The sequence below is a fragment of the Rhincodon typus genome, chromosome 1, assembly GCF_021869965.1.
Source record: "Rhincodon typus isolate 14 chromosome 1, sRhiTyp1.1, whole genome shotgun sequence".
In the NCBI taxonomy this organism is placed as follows: domain Eukaryota; kingdom Metazoa; phylum Chordata; class Chondrichthyes; order Orectolobiformes; family Rhincodontidae; genus Rhincodon; species Rhincodon typus.
In genome coordinates, this window is record NC_063332.1 from 22,965,621 (window position 1) to 22,987,855 (window position 22,235).

The window sequence follows — 22,235 nt, forward strand, 5'->3', positions numbered from 1 at the left end:
GGGGGAGGGAGAGGGGGAGGGAGAGGTGAAATGGTTTGCGACTGGAAGGTGTTGTCACGTGTCACGAACAGAGCGCAGGTGCTCTACAAAGCAGTCTCTGAGCCTACGCTTGGTCTCCCCGATGTAGAGGAGGCCACATCAGGAGCAGCTGATGCAATAGACCACATTGACGGATGTGCTGGTGAACCTCTGATCTGAAAGGTTCGTTTGGTGCCTTGGATGGAGGTGAGGGGGGAGGTGTAAGGGCAGGTATAGCACTTCCTGTGGTTGCAGGGAAAGGTGTCGGGGACGGTGGGGCTAGTGGGGAGCGTGGAGCAGACGAGGGAGTCACGGAGAGAGCAGTCCCTACAAAAGGCAGATAGGGGTGGAGAGGGAAATATCTCTTTGGTTGTGGGGTTGGGTTGCAGGTGGTTGAAGTGGCAGAGAATGATACGTTGGATACAGAGGTTAGTGGGGTGATACGTGAGGACAAGGGGGATTCTGTCTTTGTTTTTGTTGCGGGGAGAGGATGTGAGGGCAGAGGTGCAGGAAACGCAAGAGATGCGGTCGAGAGCATTTTTGACCACCGAAAGAGAGACGTTGCAGTCCTTGAAATAAGAGGACATCTGGGATGTTTGGGAGGGGAACGCCTCATCTTAGAAGGAGGCAGTGGAGGCGGAGGAATTGGGAGCAGGGGACTGCATTCTTGTAGGAAGGTGGGCGGAAGGAGGTGTAGTCTAGGTAGCTGTGGGAGTTGGTGGGCTTGAAATAGATGTTGGTTTCGAGGCGGTCACCAGAGATGGAGACAGAGAAGTCCAGGAAAGAGACAGAGGTATCAGAGATGGTCCAGGTGAACTTGAGGTTGGGGTGACTGGCTGCTGCTCACAGCACATGTTCTCAGACTGCTTCCACTAAATGACAGGCCATTCTTAACTTTTTGAAAGACACTTCACCTGTCTAGCACTTCATTCACCTTCAACTACTCTTCCTTGCTGGCAGCCTTTGTCTTTCTCGGTGCTATAATTCACATGTTTGGAATGTGCTGTCAAAGATGGCTTGGGTTAGGGAATTGAGGGACTGGTATGGTCCTTAATAGGCTTAAAAGAATCCTTTGGTTTGATTCAGGTAGATTACCAAGATATGCCTGAGATTTTATATAGCTACTTTGCACCAGTCTCTCATATAGAACTAGAACAAAACATCAAGCATATACGGGGTGGAAGTCAGTAGCTCAGAGGTAATGCCACAGGATTAGCTACCCAGACAACCTGTTCAAACCTCACCACAGCAGCTAGTGAATTTATATTACAGCAATAATTATGGACTTGAAATCTAGTCTCAGTTAAGGCAACCATGATGTTGCAAAATAATGCATCTAGTTGACTGATATCATTTAGGGAAATGAATCTACATTCCTACTCAGTCTGGCCTACATGTGACTGCATGATCCACAGCAACGTGATTAATTCTTAACTGCCCTCTGAAACGGCTGCTCAAGGAGCAATTAGGAAGTGGCAACAAGTCCTGACCTTGCCAACAACACCAATGAAATTCTATCAATGGTTAAGTTAATGCAAATACAGTCCTGACTAGAATAAGACATCTCAAAATAAATGAAGATGATGGTTCTCACAACACTTTTGATATCTTGGACAAATCATAGCAAGGCTTTAATTTTCTCTGACTTTACATTATCTATAAATGACACTGCCCTTCCATTATATCCACAGCAATAAAAACAAGCCTAATTGATAGTGCTCTTTATCATACCTAAATCTCCAGCTGATTTTATGTCAATGTTATCAAAACCACTGCCAATTCTGACAATTATTCGAAGTGCTTTGAATTTCTCCAGATCTTCTCTTGTTAAAGTGATCGTGTGATACATCAATGCACCCACAGCTTCATTTAGTACCTAGGCAAAGAAGGAGAACACTTTAGCAAGACTTTTCTATTTGTGTTAAATGATTTGCTGCAGGTTAGAGGCATACAGTCGCATGGAACTCTTTTTGAATGCATGTGCACAGGTACATTAAACATTTGAGCAAAGGGGTTTGCCATTTTACAGGAATATGTGGCTCCAGTCTGATAGAGGCTATACCAACAGTAAAGCAGAAGAGATGTGGACATCTGTGCACAATGTACTCTTGCATTTTTATTTTATTTGTACAATCGAAGCGTTCCTGGCTAGACCAGTGGTTAATGCTCAGCTTCTTGTCCTGAAAGTAGTTGTGGTGAGCTGCCTCTTGAACTACAGTGGTTCAAAGGTTGGGACACCCATGGTGCAGTTCGGGAGGGAGTTGAGGAACTTGACTCATTGACATTTAAAGAATGGAAATATAGTTCCAAATTAGAGTGGTGTAAAACTTGGATGAGAACTTATAGGTCTTGTTGATCTCATGCATCTATTGGCTTCGAACTTTTGGGTGAATTTGAAGTTATCCGAGGAGCTGTAGTGAATTGCTGCACTGCATCTTGTAGATGGTACCTGCTGCTGCTATTGCACATTGGTAGTTAAGCTGGTGGGCTGCTTTGTCCTTAGCGATAGTAAGAACTGCCGATGCTGGCGTCTGAGATAACACAGTGTGGAGCTGGAGGAACACAGCAGGCCAGGCAGCATTGGAGGAACAGGAAAGCTGATGTTTCGGGTCTGGACCCTTCTTCAGAAATTTTTTTTTTTTCTGAAGAAGGGTCCCGACCCGAAATGTCAGCTTTCCTGGTCTGCTGTGTTCCTCCAGCTCCACACTGCTTTGTCCTATTGGGTACTGAACTTCTTAAGTATTGTAACTGCACTTATCCTGCCAAGTGGAGAATACTCCATCACACTCCTGACTTGTGTCATGTACATGGAGGACAATCTTTGGGGAGACAGGAAATGAGTTATTCACTATAGAATTCTCGGTGTCTGACCTATTCTTATAGCCACATTATTTATTTGATTGTTCCAGATGTTACTTATCAGCCCAAATGTTATGTGGTGTCAAAACTGACATAAGAATTAAGGTTACAACTCCAATTTACTACATTTGAGCAGAGCATTATAAAATGTTCAGAACAAATGAACACACCCTCTCTTGAATTGTTTAAGTTTTAATCAGAAAGTAAACCTATAAGCCTTTGCAAGAGCACCAAGACATGGAGCTCCTTCCCAGTTAACAGTTTTGAGTCTCTATTAAAGCAGTTTCTTGAATTTCACGAAAAAGCTCATTAAGTTCCCCATCATTTTATAATATTAAACAGAATGTGAAAACAAATTGGAAGCTTGTCTTTAAACCAATCAAAATATTTGTAACAATCAGGAAACTGGCTAGACTGATGTCTAGGTGTTTCTGCACTTCCAAACATTGATGCAATTTACAAGCAGAAATTCATCAGTTCCAGGAACTGCTCCTTTTCACATTAGCTCCAACAGACCAGAAGAAAATCTGGACTGAGTATTTTTCCCTAGCTTTTAAAACACTCATGTTTTAATTGCAGTACACACCAGCTGCTAAAAACTGTTAGATTTCTTTTAATGATAAATTTACAGAAAGCAAGAGGTTAGGTTTCAAAGTGAATGCAAAGAAATAAAAATTACTCATCATTCTCAGCTAAGTGAAATGACTATTACTATACAGCTGAGGTTGACCCCATTATTATGGTATAAAAGCATCTAATTTTTTTTTATATATGCCTCATGTAAATGTTGACCCTTATTTATCAGAGAATCAAAGTCCAACATTTTCAGAAACAAAGTATATTACTGGAGATATTAATAAATCAATTTCATTATGCATACACTACTGAAAATAATTACTCATAAATAATGCTCAAAACATTTATAATGTTTAAGTTTTGCTTTTATTTAAACAAATAATTAAAATGACCAGGTAATGAATAACAAACTCTGCAGTAATTATTAATTACATAGCATTGTTGTTTTTTATTTGATTCTATTGCAACTATATTTTTATTATTTTACTTGGTCTCAAATCAAGCACATATGTAATCTTTATGAAAATATTACCCAAGTATAAGTTGACTGTATGCCTTTGGGCACAGAAATTGATCTTACTACATTTACTTTAACACCAGTATTTGCAGTGCTTGGAATATTGCACTACAGATTTGCGCCACAGATAACTGAAAGTAGAACTGACTCATTGCATCACTTTTGCCATTTTTTCTCATTTCTCTCACTAGTACCTTTTCTAAGAAACAGATAAAAAGAGTAATTTGCACAGATAACACTTTTTCACCCACAAGACTGAAGAACAGGCTGACTTGCGGTCCGCGAGGTGTTAAATATCTTTAACAGGGCCCCAGCAATCTCTTCCCTTGCCTCCCATAGAAGCCGGGGCATTTATGAACCTGTAGGCCTGTTAAGATGTCTAATACCGCCTCTTTACTAATCTTAAGCTGTTCTAGAACCTCACCATCCCAAATGAAATCCCTGGCTACAATGTCTTTCTCCTCTATGAATACAAAGTATTTAAGACTTCATCGACATCCTCTGGCCCAACACACATACTGATCTTTTGGTCTGCAATAGGTCACCCTCTTTTCCTGGTAGTCCTTTTATTCTTAATACACTTACAAAAAGCAAGTGTTGTGCAATTAAGTGGTTTCACCAGGTTGAGAGTGTGGGAGAGGGTGCTGGAAAGGACAGCATCAATATCAAATTTGAGGGAATTTGCCAGCTTCAAACAAAGAGCCCCAAAGTATGTAACCCTTTTGGAATGGTGGCATTTGTGGAAGAAGCAATCTGACTACTGGAGTAGTGAGAAGGGAGACAAGGAAAGCGACATCTTGAGCTCAGTGACATTGGGTAAGAATGCCTGTGGGAAGAGGAAAAATCACCTTCATTGGGAAGGCTATATGGGAGAGATGGGCATTTACACAGCTCTTGGACCACTTTTACAATGATAATACAATACGAAGAGAGTAGAATTATCTACAAATGCACATGACCTTAAGAAATACCCACCTTCCCCCCATCCTCTTCCCACTGAAGGTGATTTTCCCTCTTCCTACAGGCATTCTTCTGAGATATGAACATGAAGTTTAACTTTGACATCCAAAGTCCAGTATTTTGCACTAGTATCCTTTCACCTCTGCGACTAACACCTTGTCAGTGACAAAACACTCAGTTTTTGACTGAGGTAGGGCTTAAGATGACTCTCTCTTTGAACTTTGAAAGACTTGTCCTTCTAACTGTTACACTTATGTATTTCTTTCTCAAAAAGAATCACATCTGGATCGTTTTTTTCAGACATTAAGTAAAAACTACTTGCACTGCATATTTAAAGTAATGAAGGACACCACCTTTACAATTTATAACGTGGAATTTATATTACATTCCAAAGAAAGGTCACCTATAGTACATAAGGCTGGATTAAAGCATCTTTTAATAGAAAGTCCAGGCAGAGATTTATTTAAAAAAAGAAATTGGCATGCCCTTCTAATCGACAACTGATTAGCTCCTCGGCAATAGGAGTTGATCATTCCTACATATGCATCTACAAAGCCAGCTATCACTTCCTGCATAATTTGTCTTGGATGAAAAGAAGAATGTTATAATTATTTCTGATTCTCAAAGAGGAACAAAAACAGAAGTTGCTGGAAAAGCTCAGCAGGTCTGGCAGCATCTGTGAAGAAAAGAAATCAGAGTAAACATTTCGGATCTGGTGACATTTCCTGAGACCCTTCCTGGAAGGGTCACCAGACCTGAAATGTTAACTCTGATTTTTTTTCTTCACAGATGCTGCCAGACCAGCTGAACTTTTTCAGCAACTTCTGTTTTTATTCCTAATTTACAGCATCCGCAGTTCTTTCGATTTGGTTATGTTTGCATTTCTTAATAATCCTTTAAGTTATTCCATTTTCTTTCTGAGGCGGCACGGGTTAATTGTCACATGGCATAAGAACCTTCCAAAGACGACATAGCTGCTTCAGCATTTTCACTGCCAGAGTCAGTCATTTGAAAATTTTCTGTAACAATTGACAACAACTTGCATTTCACAGTTCAGCTGAAGAGTTACTATCCAGGTGCTGCTCACAGGAATACTGGCACCATTACAAGGACGATATTTAGTCGAAGGGGAAGTTGCACTGCTTCACTCTCAAGACACTAGGAGGACGGGGAATAAATGCAGCCTTGCTTCTTTCAACCAGATAATGAAAACAATTTTACTGAAGAGATCCAATACTGTAACCACATTCTGCACTCACAAAGGTTAATTAAATATTGCACACGCAGCCACAATACTAACAAAGGAATGCAGAAGAAAGGCATAGCTCAGTGAAAATACTGATAAAAGAAGAAAAGTCTTCAGTGTATAAATTGAAAATCAGCTTATCTGAAAATCAGCTGATCCATAAAATGTAACATTAAATCTCCAAAAAGAACTTGTAGGTATATAGCACAGAACAAATAGACTCCAGAAAGATCAAACAGGATGAGAACAGAAAATGCACTATAAGAACATTCAAGGTAATGCCATTTGTGGTTTAGCTTAGGTGTTTTTGTTGCAGCAATGACAGAAACATGGCTAGGAGAGTTCAAAGACGGAATTCCAAAAAAGAGGAAAGAGTTTTATCGGAAAAGGGGCGGTGACACATTGAAAAGCAAAAGGAGAGCATCTGAAGAAAGGGAATGTCAGTTAGCATAGGGCTGGTAAGGGAAGTTGGACAGTCAATCATTTAAAAGGGGATGGGTTCAGTTAAGGCATTCAAGAGTGTGATTATTTGGATAGAAAAAGCTATGGGCCAAGTGTGGGCAGATGGATTGGAAGAGATGTATACTTAATGACCAGTGCAGATACGATGGGCCAAAAGGGCCACTATCTGTATTGTAAAAATCAATAAATAATGCATAAGGGTAGGGGAAAACCAAAGATTGGCATTAGGTAATGATGCTCGCTTAAGGAGCTGCTGCAGGCAGAACAGGGCTGAATGGTCTCCTTCTACACTTCAATAATTCCATAATTCTGTGATGGGGCAAGAGAACAGGTCACATGAATACTTGTGTGATTAAAGGGGATATGGGGGAATCACTATCAAATGTTGGTGCAATATTTCCATGGTGCTCCCTTGGCAAACCAAACGATGCAGTGACATTTCATTCACAATTTTTTTTTGAGAAGAAATTTGATCAACTACCAAAAGGGAAGTGCCAAAATCTATTCTTCCAGGATTCACAGGTTAAACGACAACAGAATGTCCCAAACTCCAACTCAAATAACAATCATTTTAGGAAGTCGAGGGTACTGTGACAGAAAAAAAGATTTTCCTCAACTCATCACAACTTAGTTATCAATGTTCTTAAAGTATATAACTCCTTTCTGAATTCGTTCTCCAAATCAATTACATACTCCAAAAGACAAAATAGATGAGCAACAAGTGAAGGCAGAATGACAATGGTAATCCTTCAAAAAGATCAATCAAGATCTCAACATGTACCCCAACAAGTACAGCTTCAAGGAATCGACTTCCCTACCTCTGAGCCAGGAGGCCTGGGTTCAAGTCCCACCTGCTCCAGAGGTATGTAATAATATCTCTGAACAGGTTGATTAAAAACATTAAAGAATCTGCTTGGTTTCCAGACAAATGATAACTCGCTTCAGTCTCAGCATCACAGTTTCCAAACCTCATAGCTTTCCCTTGTGCAGAGCATATTGATCATTTTAGGATCCTTTAAACAGTTGGCATTTGTTCTGTAATGTAAACCCAACATTCATTTTTAAATGTAGTATGTTAGAAAATCCCCAAGTGATTAGAAACAAACACTACTGTATGTCACCAAAAAAGCTGACACTTAAATGAAAATTCAATTAGATACAATCCCAACAGTACAAAGTTAAACTGCTTTTGGCAGAATAAGCATGAATAGCAAGTTTAACTGATAGAAAATCTGAGATCTCAAAACTACAAAGAAAATCAAATCTCTATAATCCCTAAAATTGACTGTATTCCTTTTGTATTATCATAAGAGAATCACAAATATCAAAAACATTGATCTCTATGATTGAATTTTAATATTGAATTTTACCAAAAATCAGCCAGGCATCTATTTCAGGGAGTTTCATGGAGGGTTTCTCTCCACGAGTTCTACCTCACAACTTTATACTGCTCATCTCTTTACAGACAAACTGTGTCTCTAAGGTGCTCCTTTTGAGCTCCCTCGCACTTATCCAGGTGGTAGAGGTGGTAGTCAGGGCAGGGGAGGGGGTGCGATGGGAGGTACCTTCTGGGGTTTCAACTGGCAGTGATTTGCCTGGTGCCAGCTATAATGAGTATCCCTTCATAGTACACAAAGGGAAGAAAACCATCACGTGTCTGATCAACTCACATTGTAAACACAGCTATAAGACTCAAGGTACACAGGCTACCTGTTCTTAATGCGTAACCATATTTGAACCCCATGTAAGGGAATGCTATTCTTTCCCTAATGCCCAGTGTAGCATAATATCTAGTCATTGTTGAGGACTGATCATGGCTCATCCCTCTTACTGATTTCAAAGGACAGCCCTGACTCCCAACTGATTTACAACTTATCCCATTTGATAGCAATGGATATGCATGACTGGCCGTGGCCCTCTTCCCATACTGTAATGATTCACAACACCTGACCTGAATTACATCCAGCCACTCCCTGACCATATCCATGCCTCTTGACTGAAATTAAGCAATACCCACAACCATAACCGACAACAGTGCCCCCTGGCTTGACTGAGAACTAATCCCTTTAGACTTTGAGACACAGCTATTCAGTCGAAGCACATGCACAGGGTAATGTTTGCGCCACTGTGACAATATTATGTCTTTAAGTCTTGTACTTTGTATGTTATTTTTATGAAGAAAGGTTGAGAGGTAGAAAAGTGGTCTGCTCAAAATCAACAAAGAGCTTATGAGGCCCTGGTTTTTTTTTGCAGTTAGAACAATAGAAGCAGCCTGAACGGATGGAGTCAAGCTCCCAAAGAACCAGGATTTGGTTAGCCAAAAGCTAGAGTTGTCTTACCATTGCTAGAATTACATGTGAGACAATCTGTTTTATTGAATTTGCCTTTGCCAAAGGTGTCCTTATGGAATGGTACTATATTGGAACAGTTAATTAGTAATTAATATATATATTATTTAGTTAAGCATTTTGATAGAATTACAGTTAAGCCAGTTCTTCTATTTTTATTTTGTTGTGTTTTAACTATGGTGTAAAACTAAAGTATGTTTTGCTTAAAATAGAGTAGTTTGGCCAATTGAATTGCATCTGGAACGCAACGCCTCACACCACCTTAAAATAAGAAAAAGTTAGGGTCTAGGCTATCTTATTAATATATTTTGAGGGATTTTGGTCTGGTCCATAACACCACATATGCTACAGATGTGACATTGATGTAACACAGTGCCACTAAGCAACATATTTGTCCCTTTAATTGATCAATACTAGCAAACATGATAAGCTCTCTGGCTTTGCAGCAGCACAAGAGGTAAGGCAAGACAGAAGTACCTTGAGGCTATATGGTCTGAATTTGAATGCAAAGTAAGACAAGTGGGGATGCTGAGAGCATCCAAGTCGGTGCAGACAGTGTAAGTGTTAAGAGTGCAAGCCAAGAGCTGTGAAATTTACTCTGAAGCACAAGATGGGTGCCTGTCACTGTGTAAAACTGCAATGCAAGGTGCCAGCACACTCCAAAGCACAGCACTGATGTAGTGGACTTCATTTTAAAATTGTCCAAATGTGCCATGATGGTATGGCATGTTTGTGTTTTTTGGTGGGGGGGGTGGTGGTGGTAGTAAGGGTGGCATGGTTGGGGAAAGAAAGAAGATATGGGTGGTCACTGCCCATAGAGCGCATTCTGAGACGTTAGGGACTACTGTTCAAGTTGGAGGCCTGGAACAGTCAGGTATCTGTTCAAACTTTCATGTTGGGAAATGTTGCCATATAATTTCGCTCCACTGCTCAGGAAAATAGGAAATTGCATAAAAATTAGGTGAAATCAGGCATTAATGAAATATAAAAATATATGTAAAATAGGACTCTCTGTACTCACTTGCAAGATTCTCAACTCACCGTTCAAACCTTGGGTGAAAATCAGGCTTTTGTTCCCCTCAACATTGAGGATTTCATTTTTCTGATCTCATCACACTTTTCCAATTAAGTCACCACCACTATGTCTTTCAGGGACTGGGAGAATCCAGCCCAATAGTAATCTCTCTCAATAGGTGAGCAATGTGGCAATCTGCGGCACAAATATTTGAAACCTTTTTACAATGGCGGGTTTTAGAGCATGCAACTGCCTTTCGTCGAGGGATTGAACACTTCATTAACATATTAAAATAAGATTACTTTCTGTATTTTCAAGGAGTCAGGGAACCTAGCCATAAAAATGAGGCAGGAACTGCAGGGTCAAGAAGGTAAGTGTCTTTCAGAGCAATCCTTGAGGACTGAGGAGAGCAGGAATGCTCCACTCAAGCTTTCAAGGATAATTTTCTAACTCCCTATTCCCACTGGGATCACAACTTATATTACTCCAGTCCCAATCTTTTGCTCGCTCTCCCTCCAGTAAGAGGTTTTCTTTCTGTCCTTCCAAGTCCTGATTCCTCGTTCCCTCCCTCAAGCAATAGTTCTCACCACTTTTCCTCCCTCAAGTTTCATCTCTCTTCCCCTTTCTTCCACAATGATCTATTCCCCGCAACCCCGAGTCTCTTACTCCTCTTCCAGAAGACTGAAGAACCTCCCCAAGAGTCCATGGCAGTGGTCACTTGCTGGTTTTCTCGCCCATTTCCTGGCTATTAGGTTAGAGACAAAGAAAAGGCATCAGGAGGACTTTCATTTGCCTTCTATTCTCTGGTACTGATGGGTTCTTTTTCCCATTATTCTTGCATGGGATGTGTGATATTGCTGGCTGAGCCAGCATCTATTGCCCATCCCTAACTGTCCTTGTATTGAGTGGTTTACTAGGCCATTTCAGAGGGCAGGTAGGGGTCAATCATATTTCTGTGGTTTTGGAGTTAGATGCAGGGCAGACCAGGAAACAATGGTAGGATTCTTTTCCTGAAGAACATGAGTAAACCAGACCAGTTTTTGTTTTATAAGCGACTATAGATTAGCTCGTAATTCCTAATTTTACTGGGATCAGTTTCACCATCTGCCATGGTAGGTTCTGAAACCATGCCTGCTGAAAATTAGCCTGGACCTCTGGATCATTAGTGCCACAATATTAACACTTTGCCACTGTCTCCCCCAAAGAAGCATAGCACTTAGTCCTCACAAACACTAAGCCATTAACTCGAACAAGTATATTAACCAGGCTAAAAATCATTTAACCATTTCTACAACTCTATGTTGTCAAAAAATGCTCCAAATTCTTTGCCCAACATTTTAAACCAAAGCTCTAAACGAACCATTCATTTATTCTGATATATTACTGTCAACTGACATGAAAATATTTCAGAAGTGAATCATCCATTTTAGTTTTCTTCACTTTTACCAGAATAATCTGCAAACGTCAAAATCCTCCATGCACTGAGTGAACAAAAGACATTATAAAAGCATTGAACTTTGAATAAAGCATCCTTTCATACATTTGACTACACAAAGACTACAGCACTGTACAACTTGTGCTTTTTAATAATATTGCTGTCCACTAAAAAGGATGAAGGTGAATTTTAACAAATTTTAAGGGCATTTCATAACATTGGAATACAGAAAAAATGTCTAAATTTAAGTTTACAATAATTAGATGAGCTAATAATGGTGAGGTTGGACGAGGTAACTGTATGGGGAATCAGGAGGGAGACGAGGGCGAATGGTGCGGTGGCTTGATTTCATGTGAAACTGAGAGGATTAAGAAACTTTCAACTCACCTCCTGAGCAGCAGCTTCCAGTGGGCACCCACCCAGGGGCCACCGGTTTAACTTATATGTGCCTCAGAGAAGCAACCCACTGTCTGCATAGCACTAGTTCTGGACAGTCATAGAGTTCTACAGTACAGAAACGGACCTTTCAGTCCAACCTGTCCACCTAACCAGATATCCCAAATAAATCTAATTTGGCCCATATCCTTCGAGATCCTTCCTATTCATGTATCCATCCAGATACCTTTTCAATGTTCTAACTGTACCAGCCTCTACCACCTCCTCTGGCAGCTCAATCACAAAAGAACTTCACCAAGGCCTTAGAATCCTGATTTCCGGATTAGTTTTACACCTGTAAAAAACCAAACTTCTCAGCCAAACTTCACTATGTGTGCTTTTTTTTTCAAGAAATAGATCTTCAAAGTATAATGCTAACGTGAAATTCATATGCAGAGATACTGTCATGGACAACATTAAGTGCGATCCGAACAATAAATTCAGCTACTATCCTGCTGCTTTATAATGCAAAGAAAGTGAAAAAAACGTCAACATTTACAGTTTTTTGCATTGCATTCCATTGGGGGCATTTGGAGTTTATGGGGAGAATCTGCAGAAGTCACGCAGCATGTGTTTAATTACAAGTGACTGAGAGAGTTGCTTTGACAATTTAAAAACAATATTGTCATAAAGTGATTGAGAGAGATAGTAGGAACTGCAGATGCTGGAGAATCTGAGATAACGAGGTGTAGAGCTGGATGAACACAGCAGGCCAAGCAGCATCAGAGGAGCAGGAAGGCTGAAGTTTCGGACCCAGACCCTTCTTCAGAAAAATTTTTCTGAAGAAGGGTCTAGGCCCGAAACGTCAGCCTTCCTGCTCGGCCTGCTGTGTTCATCCAGCTCTACACCTTGTTATCTCTATTGTCATAAAGTGACACCAGTTTTGTTATACTTTCATTACAGTCACTGCAAACATGGTATTACTTATTAAAGAGTATTCATTTCAGATTTAGGGAGGCTGGTCAGATTATACACCCTGACCTTGTATTTTCCTATTCATTATGCAAAGTCTATCTGAAACAGCACTCAGCTTTGTAACAATTTAATAGCGTAGATTTTCCAATGGAACAATCTCGGTTACAGATTTGACTAACATTGATGTCACACGTGTATGATAAATACATCATTTAAAATCAAGGGAAATAACAAACTTTGATTTGACAAATTAAAAATAAAAGCGAAGTTGAAGCCTTTAGGTTACAAGTCAATTATGTGAATTTTTGAGAAGTAAATTAAACTCACAAAGTTTTTGAACCATGCTTTGTTCCATGTACCGTAATTTGCATCAATATACCTCCTTTCAAATAACAAAATATTTCAAAATGCTTCATAAATGCGTACTTAGCCAAAAACTGACACCAAGCCAAAGGAGGAGGTATGAGCGATGATGACACAGTTCTTAGTCATAGAAGTGGGTTTCAAAGAGTCTTTGAAAATAGAACCCCTGCAGCAGAAAAAGGCCATTCAGCTCATCAGGCCTGCACCAACCCTCCAAACAGCATCGCACCCAGACACAGCACCCCCATCCTATCTCCTAACCCTGTATTTACCATGGCTAATCTACCTAGTTGACAAATCCCTGGACACTGTGGGCAATTTAGCATGGCCAATACAAAACACCTAACCTGCACATCTTAGGACTGTGGAAGGAAACCAAAGCACCCAACATAAACCCACAGGGAGAATGTACAAACGCAGAACAAAGTGAAGAGGTTTCAGGGTGGAAATTTGGGAATTTCAGGGATGAGATGTTTGAATTGGACATCTGGTTTAAGATCAAGCACGAACAGTCTGGTTCTGTCTGAGACAACGGTCAAGACAGGGGATGGAATCAGTGGCTAGTGACTAAGTTCATTGTGAGAGGCTGATTTTAACCGTTTCAGCCTTCTCAAAAGGTTGTTGGAGAAAACTTTAGGGTGATACAATTCGACTGACAGAAGGAAGCCTTTCCAAGAAGGTCGACTGACATCATGTGCATGCACACCGTGCACTACTTCAAAGTTCACACACGATTTTGCCAGTCAGGTCTTACATCATCACCTAGAATCCCTATGAGGTCATACGCCAAGGAACCAGTGTGCATGCAAACAAGGGTTTATCGCCAAAATGAAATATAGTGGACAATCAAATTGGCACAATAAGTAACTAGGACGAAGGAGGGAGGCCAAATTCTTGGTGCAGTCATGTGAGAGATGCAGATGGTAATGCAGGAAACAGCAGGGGCTGCAACGGGTGACTGGGACTGTGAGGGGAACAGAAAGGAAAGCAGCGGTTGCCTTTCCCCCAGCACTACACTCCCTCACTCCCTTGGCTCCCTCCATCCCCTGTCCTCTCCTCACTATTGTCCATTTCAGTTGTGTTTCTTACTGTGCATGCACAGTTCTTTGGCATATGACATCATCAGAATTCTATGTGATGGTACAGGGTCTGACTGTGCACGCATGAGTTTGATGCTAGCAAACTAATTGCATCTTTTTTTTTCTATTCATTTGTAGGATGTGGGAGTCACTGGCTGGCTAGCATTTCTTGCCCATCCCTATTGCCCTTGAAAAGTTGGTGGTGAACTACGTTTTTGAACCTCTGCAGTCCATCTGCTGTGGGTTGACCCACAATGCCAATAGGGAGGGGATTCCAGCATTATGGCTCAGCGACAGTGAAGGAACAGCAATATATTTCCAAGTCAGGATGATGAGTGGCTTGGAGCGGAGCTTGAAGATGGTGTTGTTCCCATATGTCTGCTGCCTCCTCCTTCTAGATAGAAGTGGACATGGGTTTGGAAGGCGCTGTCTGAGGATCTTTGGTGTATTTCTGCACTGCATCTTGTAGATGGTACACACTGCTGCTACTGATGTGGTGCCAATCAAACTGACTGCTTTGTCCTGGATGGTGTCAAGCTCCTCGAGTTTTGTTGCTGCTGCGTTCATCTAAGCAAGTGGGGAATATTCCATCACACTCCTGACTTGAGCCTTGTAGATGGTGGACAGGCTTTGAGGAGTCAGGAAGTGGGTTTCTCGCTGCAGTATTGCTAGGTTCTGACCTGCTCGTGTAGCCATTGTGTTTATGTGGGGAGTCCAGTGATGGTAACACTATTCAATGTCAAGGGTTGGTGGTTACATAGTCTCTTATTGGTGATGGTCATAGCCTGGCATTTGTGTAGCACAAATGTTACTTGCCACTTGTCAGCCCAAGCCTGGATATTGTCCAGATCTTGTTCATTTGAACATGGACTGCATCAGTATCTGAGGAGTCATGAATGGTGTTGAACATTGCACAATCTTCAGCGAACATCCCCACTTCTGACCTTATGGCGGAGGGAAGGTCACTTATGAAGCAGCTGAAGATGGCTGGGCCGAGGACACTACCCTGAGGAACTCCTGCAAAGATGTCCTGGAGTTGAGATGACTGACCTCCAACAACCACGACCAGCTTCCTATGTGTCGCGTCCGACTCCAAACAACAACCGGAGAGATTCCCTGATACCCACTGATTCAAGTTTTGCTGGGGTTCCTTGATGCCACATTGAAACAATCATGATTGTTTCAGTCTCCACCACCCTGGTAGGCAGAGTGTTCCAGCACTTGTGTATAAAAAGGATCTTCCTCATACACACCTTCATCTCTTGCTCAAGACCTTAAAATGTGTCCCCTAATCCCTATCTGCTATGGGAACAGATTTTATTTGTCTGCCTTAACTAAACGCAACATAGTTTTGTAGACTAAATAGAAACAAAACAAAAGAACTGCAGATGATGGAATCTGAAACAAAAACAGAAAGAGTCATTACTGGACCCGAAGCATCAATTCTTGATTCTCTCCACAGATGCTAGACCTGCTGAGATTTTCCAGCAATTTCTGTTTTTGTTTATAATGTTGTACACATCTATCTAATCTCCCCTCATACTTCTTTGCTCGGAGGAGCACAACCCCAGTTTTTGTCCAATCTAACATTGTAACTAAATCACTCTTTCCAGCAACCATTCTGGTAAATCTCTTACGTACTATCTCAAGGATCTATCATTATTAAAAAGTGAAGTGACCAGAATTGGATGCAATATTCAAGTTATGACTTAACCAGAGCTTTATGAAAGGTTCAGCATAATTTTCTTGCTTTTGTATTCAATACATCTACAAAAACCAAGAGATCACATGCTTCACTATGTGTTCTGTCAATCTGTCCTGTTACCCTCAAAAGATCCACGTACATTTACCCTCACACCCCTCTGTCCCTGCACAGTCTTCAGAACTATGCAATTCAATCTGCATTGCTTCTCCCTATTCCTTCTGCCAAAACATATCACCTCACACTACTCTATTAAATTCCATCCGCTCACATATCCATATCCTGTTATAGTCAATTGGTATCATAATCATTACTTAGTAGCATCAGCAAAGTTTGAAATTTAACTCTGCTTTCTCAATATCCATGACATTTACATATAATAAAAACGGATTAGCGGGCCTTGCACAAAACCTTGGGAACATTGCTGTCTGCTATGTTCCAGGTTGAAAAACAACTTTTTACCTTGACTTATTGCTTTCACTCCTTAAACCAATTATTTTCATTCATGCTGACATTGACTTTTCCATTCCATCCAGCTCAATTTTGTTAACTTTTTTCAACTATTTTTATAAAGTCAAGAACTTTCTTTAATTCCATTTCAACAACTTCTACTACATTGCCTTCATAACTTCAGCAAAAAAAATTCAAATAGATTAGTCAGGCACAACGTGCCTTTTAGAAATCTGTGTTAGCCCTCTCCTTGCTTCACTCAAACCTCACAAACATGCCTGCTGAATTGTTGTTTCATTCAATACTGGATGTGGAACAGGCAGTCTTCACGCACGAAGATACAGGAAGTCAAAATAGACACTTGAGAGTTGTACATGAGTGTTGTCAGTTTTCATTTGGAACCTTATCTTGGGTCTCTAAATTGACATTTCTGAGGGGCAGCTTATGATTGAGAAATGGGAGAAGAAGGGACCATAGATGAATCCTTAGGGAATCTCAAGAGAAATGATTTTAGGGAGCAAGTTAAGAGTGCAATATAAGAAGCCACTGCAAAAGACTTTTTTAGGAATACCCCACTTAACTGAACAAAGGAGGATTTGGAGGAGGATAGAGCAATGTGAAAGGCTTAAGCCATGCCGAGAAGTTGAGGGGTGATACACCATGTTTATGAGTAGTCAGTAGTTAACGTAACCTCAGCCATGGTAAATGCGGGATTACAAGGATAGGGTGCGCGCTAGGACTGGGTGGAATGCTCTTCAAAGGTCTCGATAAGCAAAATAGTCTCTTACCACATTGTAGGGGTTCTATGATTCTCAACCTTGATTAAGGTCTTCTTAGTGCTGTATCAGATAAAGTAAGCTAATTGCTGATTTTCAAACAGAGTAGTGGGAAAAATAGGCATGGATTCAGTATGCTCCAACAATCTGAGACACAAACATTTTCATAAATAATACTAAACACGCTAATTTGTTTGAAAGGGGCTGGCACTTCATCAGAGTTATCCTCACCTGCAACTGTATAGAGTAACAGTAATTCCAAAGGATGAACAATCATAACAAAAAGATATTGGAAATGTAGAGCATATTCCATTTGCTATCTTTGTGCCAAGATTAAAAATAGTATAATTCAGTATCAACAGCAGCAATCAATAAATTTTGAGATAAATCATAGAGAACAAACACGAGTGAAAGGAACAAACACGCCAGTGGATGCATTTTGAATAGCTTGAATAAGTACCGATAAAAATACAAGTGTTGATCATTTTACCAATTTCTTCACAAGTGCAAATCTAGTCCTACAAGTTTGCACACTGTTTGGAGGACACTGACGTGTACGTACACAGTTAAGATTACACCGAAGATAAAATGCCAACGACGAGAAAGTTTCAATGTCTGCAAGCCAAAATCCTTGATATTAACTCCTCCCCATCCTGGGCAGGGGAAGGATCAGACGAGAAACTCTAAAAACTTCAAATATGGGAAACACACCACCAATGTGTTGCACGCATGCTCAGAGCCTCTTTTTATGGTCCTGACTATCAAGATGCCCAACATGTCTCAGTATGGGGAAATGAGACAACATTGACATAATAATAACAGGTTCATTCAATGCAATTTGGAGCATGATTTACAATTCATTGCTGTCACGGAGTTTCCCAGATGTCAACAAAAAGGGAGGTGCAAGCCCTCAGTTTCTCGAGCTAAATGCCTCCAACAACACATCTCGTGGGACAGAAATGTTTCTCATGTCTGAACATATTATCTTCTACAACTCCAATCACAACTACTCTTAGCCAATACCCAGTGTCTTTTCCCTTCAACAACCATAACCGCTCACCCAAGACCGGAGCCAGATCTGCCTTCTCATCCCCACCATTGAGATGTCCAAACAGTACTCTCCACTGCCATGTCCAATCATTTCCTCTTTCCAGATCATTCTTCACCATAATTTCCGATCACCACCCTCATGCCCATTCATCTACCGAGCTGTCAAAGTGTGATATGAAATCCTGACCCTCTTATCATTTACAGTGTCTCTTCTTCCCGCTCTAAAATCAACATATGATCATCCCTACCTATGCTGCAGGGATCTGTCCCTTTGGAGCGCAAGCTAAAGCCTTCTGTTGCTGACTTTCTCCCTCACTCTCCACCGAAGTCATTAATGTGACCAACTATTATGACAGCAAAGAGACAACAAAAAGGCAAAGACTAAAGAGATGCACTGCATCCCCCTCAACTTTAGTAAACACCTGATTTTTCTTGAATCATTACTTTGATTAGACTAAAATATATTTTTCCCATATCAGATCAAGCAGTTTGTAGTTTTAGGACTCAAAGATTTGAAATGATTAACCTTAATGCTTGATATAAGCACTTTATTTGTAATACATGTTTAAAAGACTCATTGTCATTTGGTCCACCTAAAAACTCAACATGCAACATTGTGACTCTATGTGTCTTGAGAATTCATTTTCAATTGAAGGACAGAGGAAAAAAGGAATTCATATAGAGATTATTGGCTCATATTGATTTCGGAAAACCAATATGACTAGAAAGGACAATTGGAACTTGATTTAAGCAAAGACATGTCCTTTTACTCGGTATCACTATAAAATTACTTTTGACTAGCAGATCTTAAAATCAAATGTAATGCAATGGGGTTGCTTTGACATCTTGAACACAAAACGGATTTCTTTCAAATGATTAAGCTGCAAAAAGACATTGAGTACTTATGAATCAGCAACTTTAGATACGAGTCAGATGTATAACAGCCTTGGTCCTACTTTAGTTGATTGTTGTCAGTCTCACTGTCACAACTCCAAATTTGGTTGCACTGTCAAACTTTGAAACTTCGTATAAATGACTTGTATGTTTGAATATAAAGCAAAAAGATCAGAGGCCCTCACAGTGAACCCTGCAGAACACCATCATCGACCATTCTCTCATCTGAAAAATAACCGTGAGCTATGACTTACTGTTTTCTGCTGTTAAGCCAACTTTTCTCTTTAATCCAAGGCAATATTGATATTTCCATTCTAGAAGCCTCAACTTTGTTGAGATCAGGCAACTTATCTGCTTGAAGCACAGCCAGTATCTCCTGCCTCTCAATTTTCATCTCATCTATTACAGCAACCATCTCAGCTCCTATAGTTATTTTGTCAGAATCTTCTCCCTTAGACATGAAGGATTAGAAGCAGAAGTAGGCCATTTGTTCCAACAAATCTGTTCTACCATCCAGTGAGACTATGGCTAATCTAATTTTTCTTAACTTCATTTTCCTGCCTTTTCCCAATAACTGTGGATTCCCTTACTGATTAAAAATCTGCCCGTCTCAAATGAATATCTTTAACAACGCAGCCTCAACAGTTAAATGTGACCATACACTGTGCCTCAACAGCCTTTCAGTTGTTTCAGCGGCAGGAGTCCGGGAGAAAGCGCGAGAGCAGCCTGGGAAGGGAAGCTTCCACCCAATAAATTTGGGAGTTAAATAATACCTGAGACACTTACACGCGTAGTGTCTCCCACCCTTCCACCTCCTCTAACCTAATAATAACGACTAAGTGTGGTGAGCAGGTAAGCTATTTGCATTTTTTTCCCCTCATCTCTTTGTTATCTTTCGGGGTGGTCACCCAGACGCCAAATCCTCTGGGAGTGGGTCGGAAGGCAAAGCCGGAGTCTGTTTGAGTACATAACGAAGTAAACTTACTGGTGCAGAAAACACTGCGAAACTAAAAAAACACTAATTAATTTTAAATAATTAACTAAGTAGAGACGGCAGGCCAGGTGATGTGTTGTAGCTGTATGATGTGGGAGCTAGCCAATCCCATTGAGAACGGCAGTGACCACATCTGCAGCAAGTGTTGGCTGCTTGAGGAGCTCCGGCTCAAAATTGATGAGCTGGAATCCGAACTCCAAACACTGCAGCACATCCGGGAGGGGGAGAAATACCTGAATGCTGTGTTCCAGTAGGCAGTCACACCTGGTAGATTAACTAATGTTAATTCGATTAGCGGGCAGGGACAGCAGTGTGTAACTGCGAGTGAGGCAGGTAGAGGGACCCTGCAGACAGGAACACAGGAGCCGCAGCCCTTGACATTGTCCCATGGCACCATGGTCCAGGAGGCCATTCAAGAAGGGGGAGCAAAAAGACAGATTGTAGGTACAGGGGATTCTATCATCAGGGGGATAGACAGTATCCTTTGCGAGCAGGATAGAGAATCCTGCGTGGTGTGTTGCCTGCCCGGTGCCAGGGTGCGAGACATCTCCGACCGGCTTGAGAGGATACGAGAGAGGGACGGGGAGGATCCAGTTGTTGTGGTCCACGTAGGTACCAACAACATAGGCAAGACTAGGAAAAAAGACCTGTTTCGGGATTATGAAAAGCTGGGAACAAAATTAAAAAAAAGGTCTTCAAGGGTCATAATCTCTGGATTGCTGCCTGAGCCACGTGCAAATTGGCATAGGGAGGCGAGGATCAGGGAAGTAAACACGTGGATAAAAGAGTGGTGTGGGAAAAGTGGTTTCCTTTTCATGGGGCACTGGCACCAGTTCTGGGACAGGAGGGATCTATACCGCTGGGATGGACTCCACCTGAACAGGGCCGGGTCCAGTGTTCTGGTGAAAAGGGTAAATAGGGTGGTTAATAGGACTTTAAACTAGTAAGCAGGGGGGCAGGGAGAAGTGAGCGTAGAGGGAGAATAACAATTAATTTAAGGCAAAGCAGCAGGTTAGCAGGTGATGAGGAAGCTTCAACTCCATTGAAAATTAGGAAAAAAGTTAAAGGGAAGGAGAACTCAAGAGTTGTTAGTAATGGAGGTAATAGGATCCAAAAAGGTGCAAAAACTGGCATAAGGGCACTTTATCTGAATGCTCGCAGCATTCGAAACAAGGTGGATGAGTTGACGATGCAAATCATGGCAAATGGGTATGATTTAGTGGCCATTACAGAGACACGGTTACAGGATGGTCATGACTGGGAGTTAAATATCCAGGGGTATCAAACTGTTCGGAAGGACACACAGGAAGGTAAGGGAGATGGTGTTGCTCTGATTTTTAAGGATGATATCAGGGCGGCAGTGAGAGATGATATAGGTTCTACTGAACAAAATGTTGAATCCATTTGGGTGGAAATTAGGAATAGCAGGGAGAAGAAGTCACTGATACGTGTGGTCTATAGGCCACCAAATAATGACATCGTGGTGGGGCAGGCAATAAACATAGAACTAGCTAATGCATGTAAAAATGGTACAGCAATTATCATGGGGGATTTTAATCTACATATCGATTGGTCAAACCAGGTCGGTCATGGCAGCCTTGAGGAGGGTTCACAGAATGCATCCACGATAATTTCCTTGAACAATAATGTAGTGGAACCTACGAGGGAGCAAGCTATCCTAGATCTAGTCCTGTGTAATGAGACAGGAATAATTAATGATCTCACAGTTAGGGATCCTCTCGGAAGGAGCGATCACAGTATGGTCGAATTTAAAGTACAGGTGGAGCGTGAGAAGGTTAAATCCAATACCTATGTCCTGTGCTTAAACAAAAGGAGATTATGAAGGAAGGAGGAAGGAGTTACCTAAGGTAGAATGGGAACAAAAACTTTATGGTGGATCAATTGAGGAACAGTGGAGGACTTTCAAAACAATTTTTCACAGTGCTCAGCAGAAGTATATCCCAGTGATAAGAAAGAACTGTAGGAAAAGAGAGAGCCAGCCATGGATGTCTAAGGAAATAAAGGAAAGTATCAGATTGAAAAAAAACACATACAAAAAAGCAAAAAGAGTAGTGGGAAACTAGTAGACTGGGAAATCTTTAAAGGCCAACAGAAAGCCACAAAAAAAAGCTTTAAAGAAA

The 22,235-nt window shown here is 41.0% G+C and overlaps 1 protein-coding gene across 10 annotated transcripts in view; it reads right to left on the reverse strand.

The window, feature by feature from the left end:
* ctbp1 (C-terminal binding protein 1) overlaps nucleotides 1–22,235 on the reverse strand; it is a 326,742-nt gene that overhangs the window by 27,546 nt on the left and 276,961 nt on the right. For 9 of the 10 annotated variants that reach the window (XM_048599905.1, XM_048599872.1, XM_048599885.1 and 6 more), the window contains one exon: nucleotides 1,750–1,894. In XM_048599905.1, the coding sequence (XP_048455862.1) occupies nucleotides 1,750–1,894 (145 nt within the window). Of the gene's footprint in view, nucleotides 1–1,749; nucleotides 1,895–10,027; nucleotides 10,197–22,235 lie in introns of those variants that run through there. The other variant, XM_048599928.1, reaches the window with a different exon arrangement.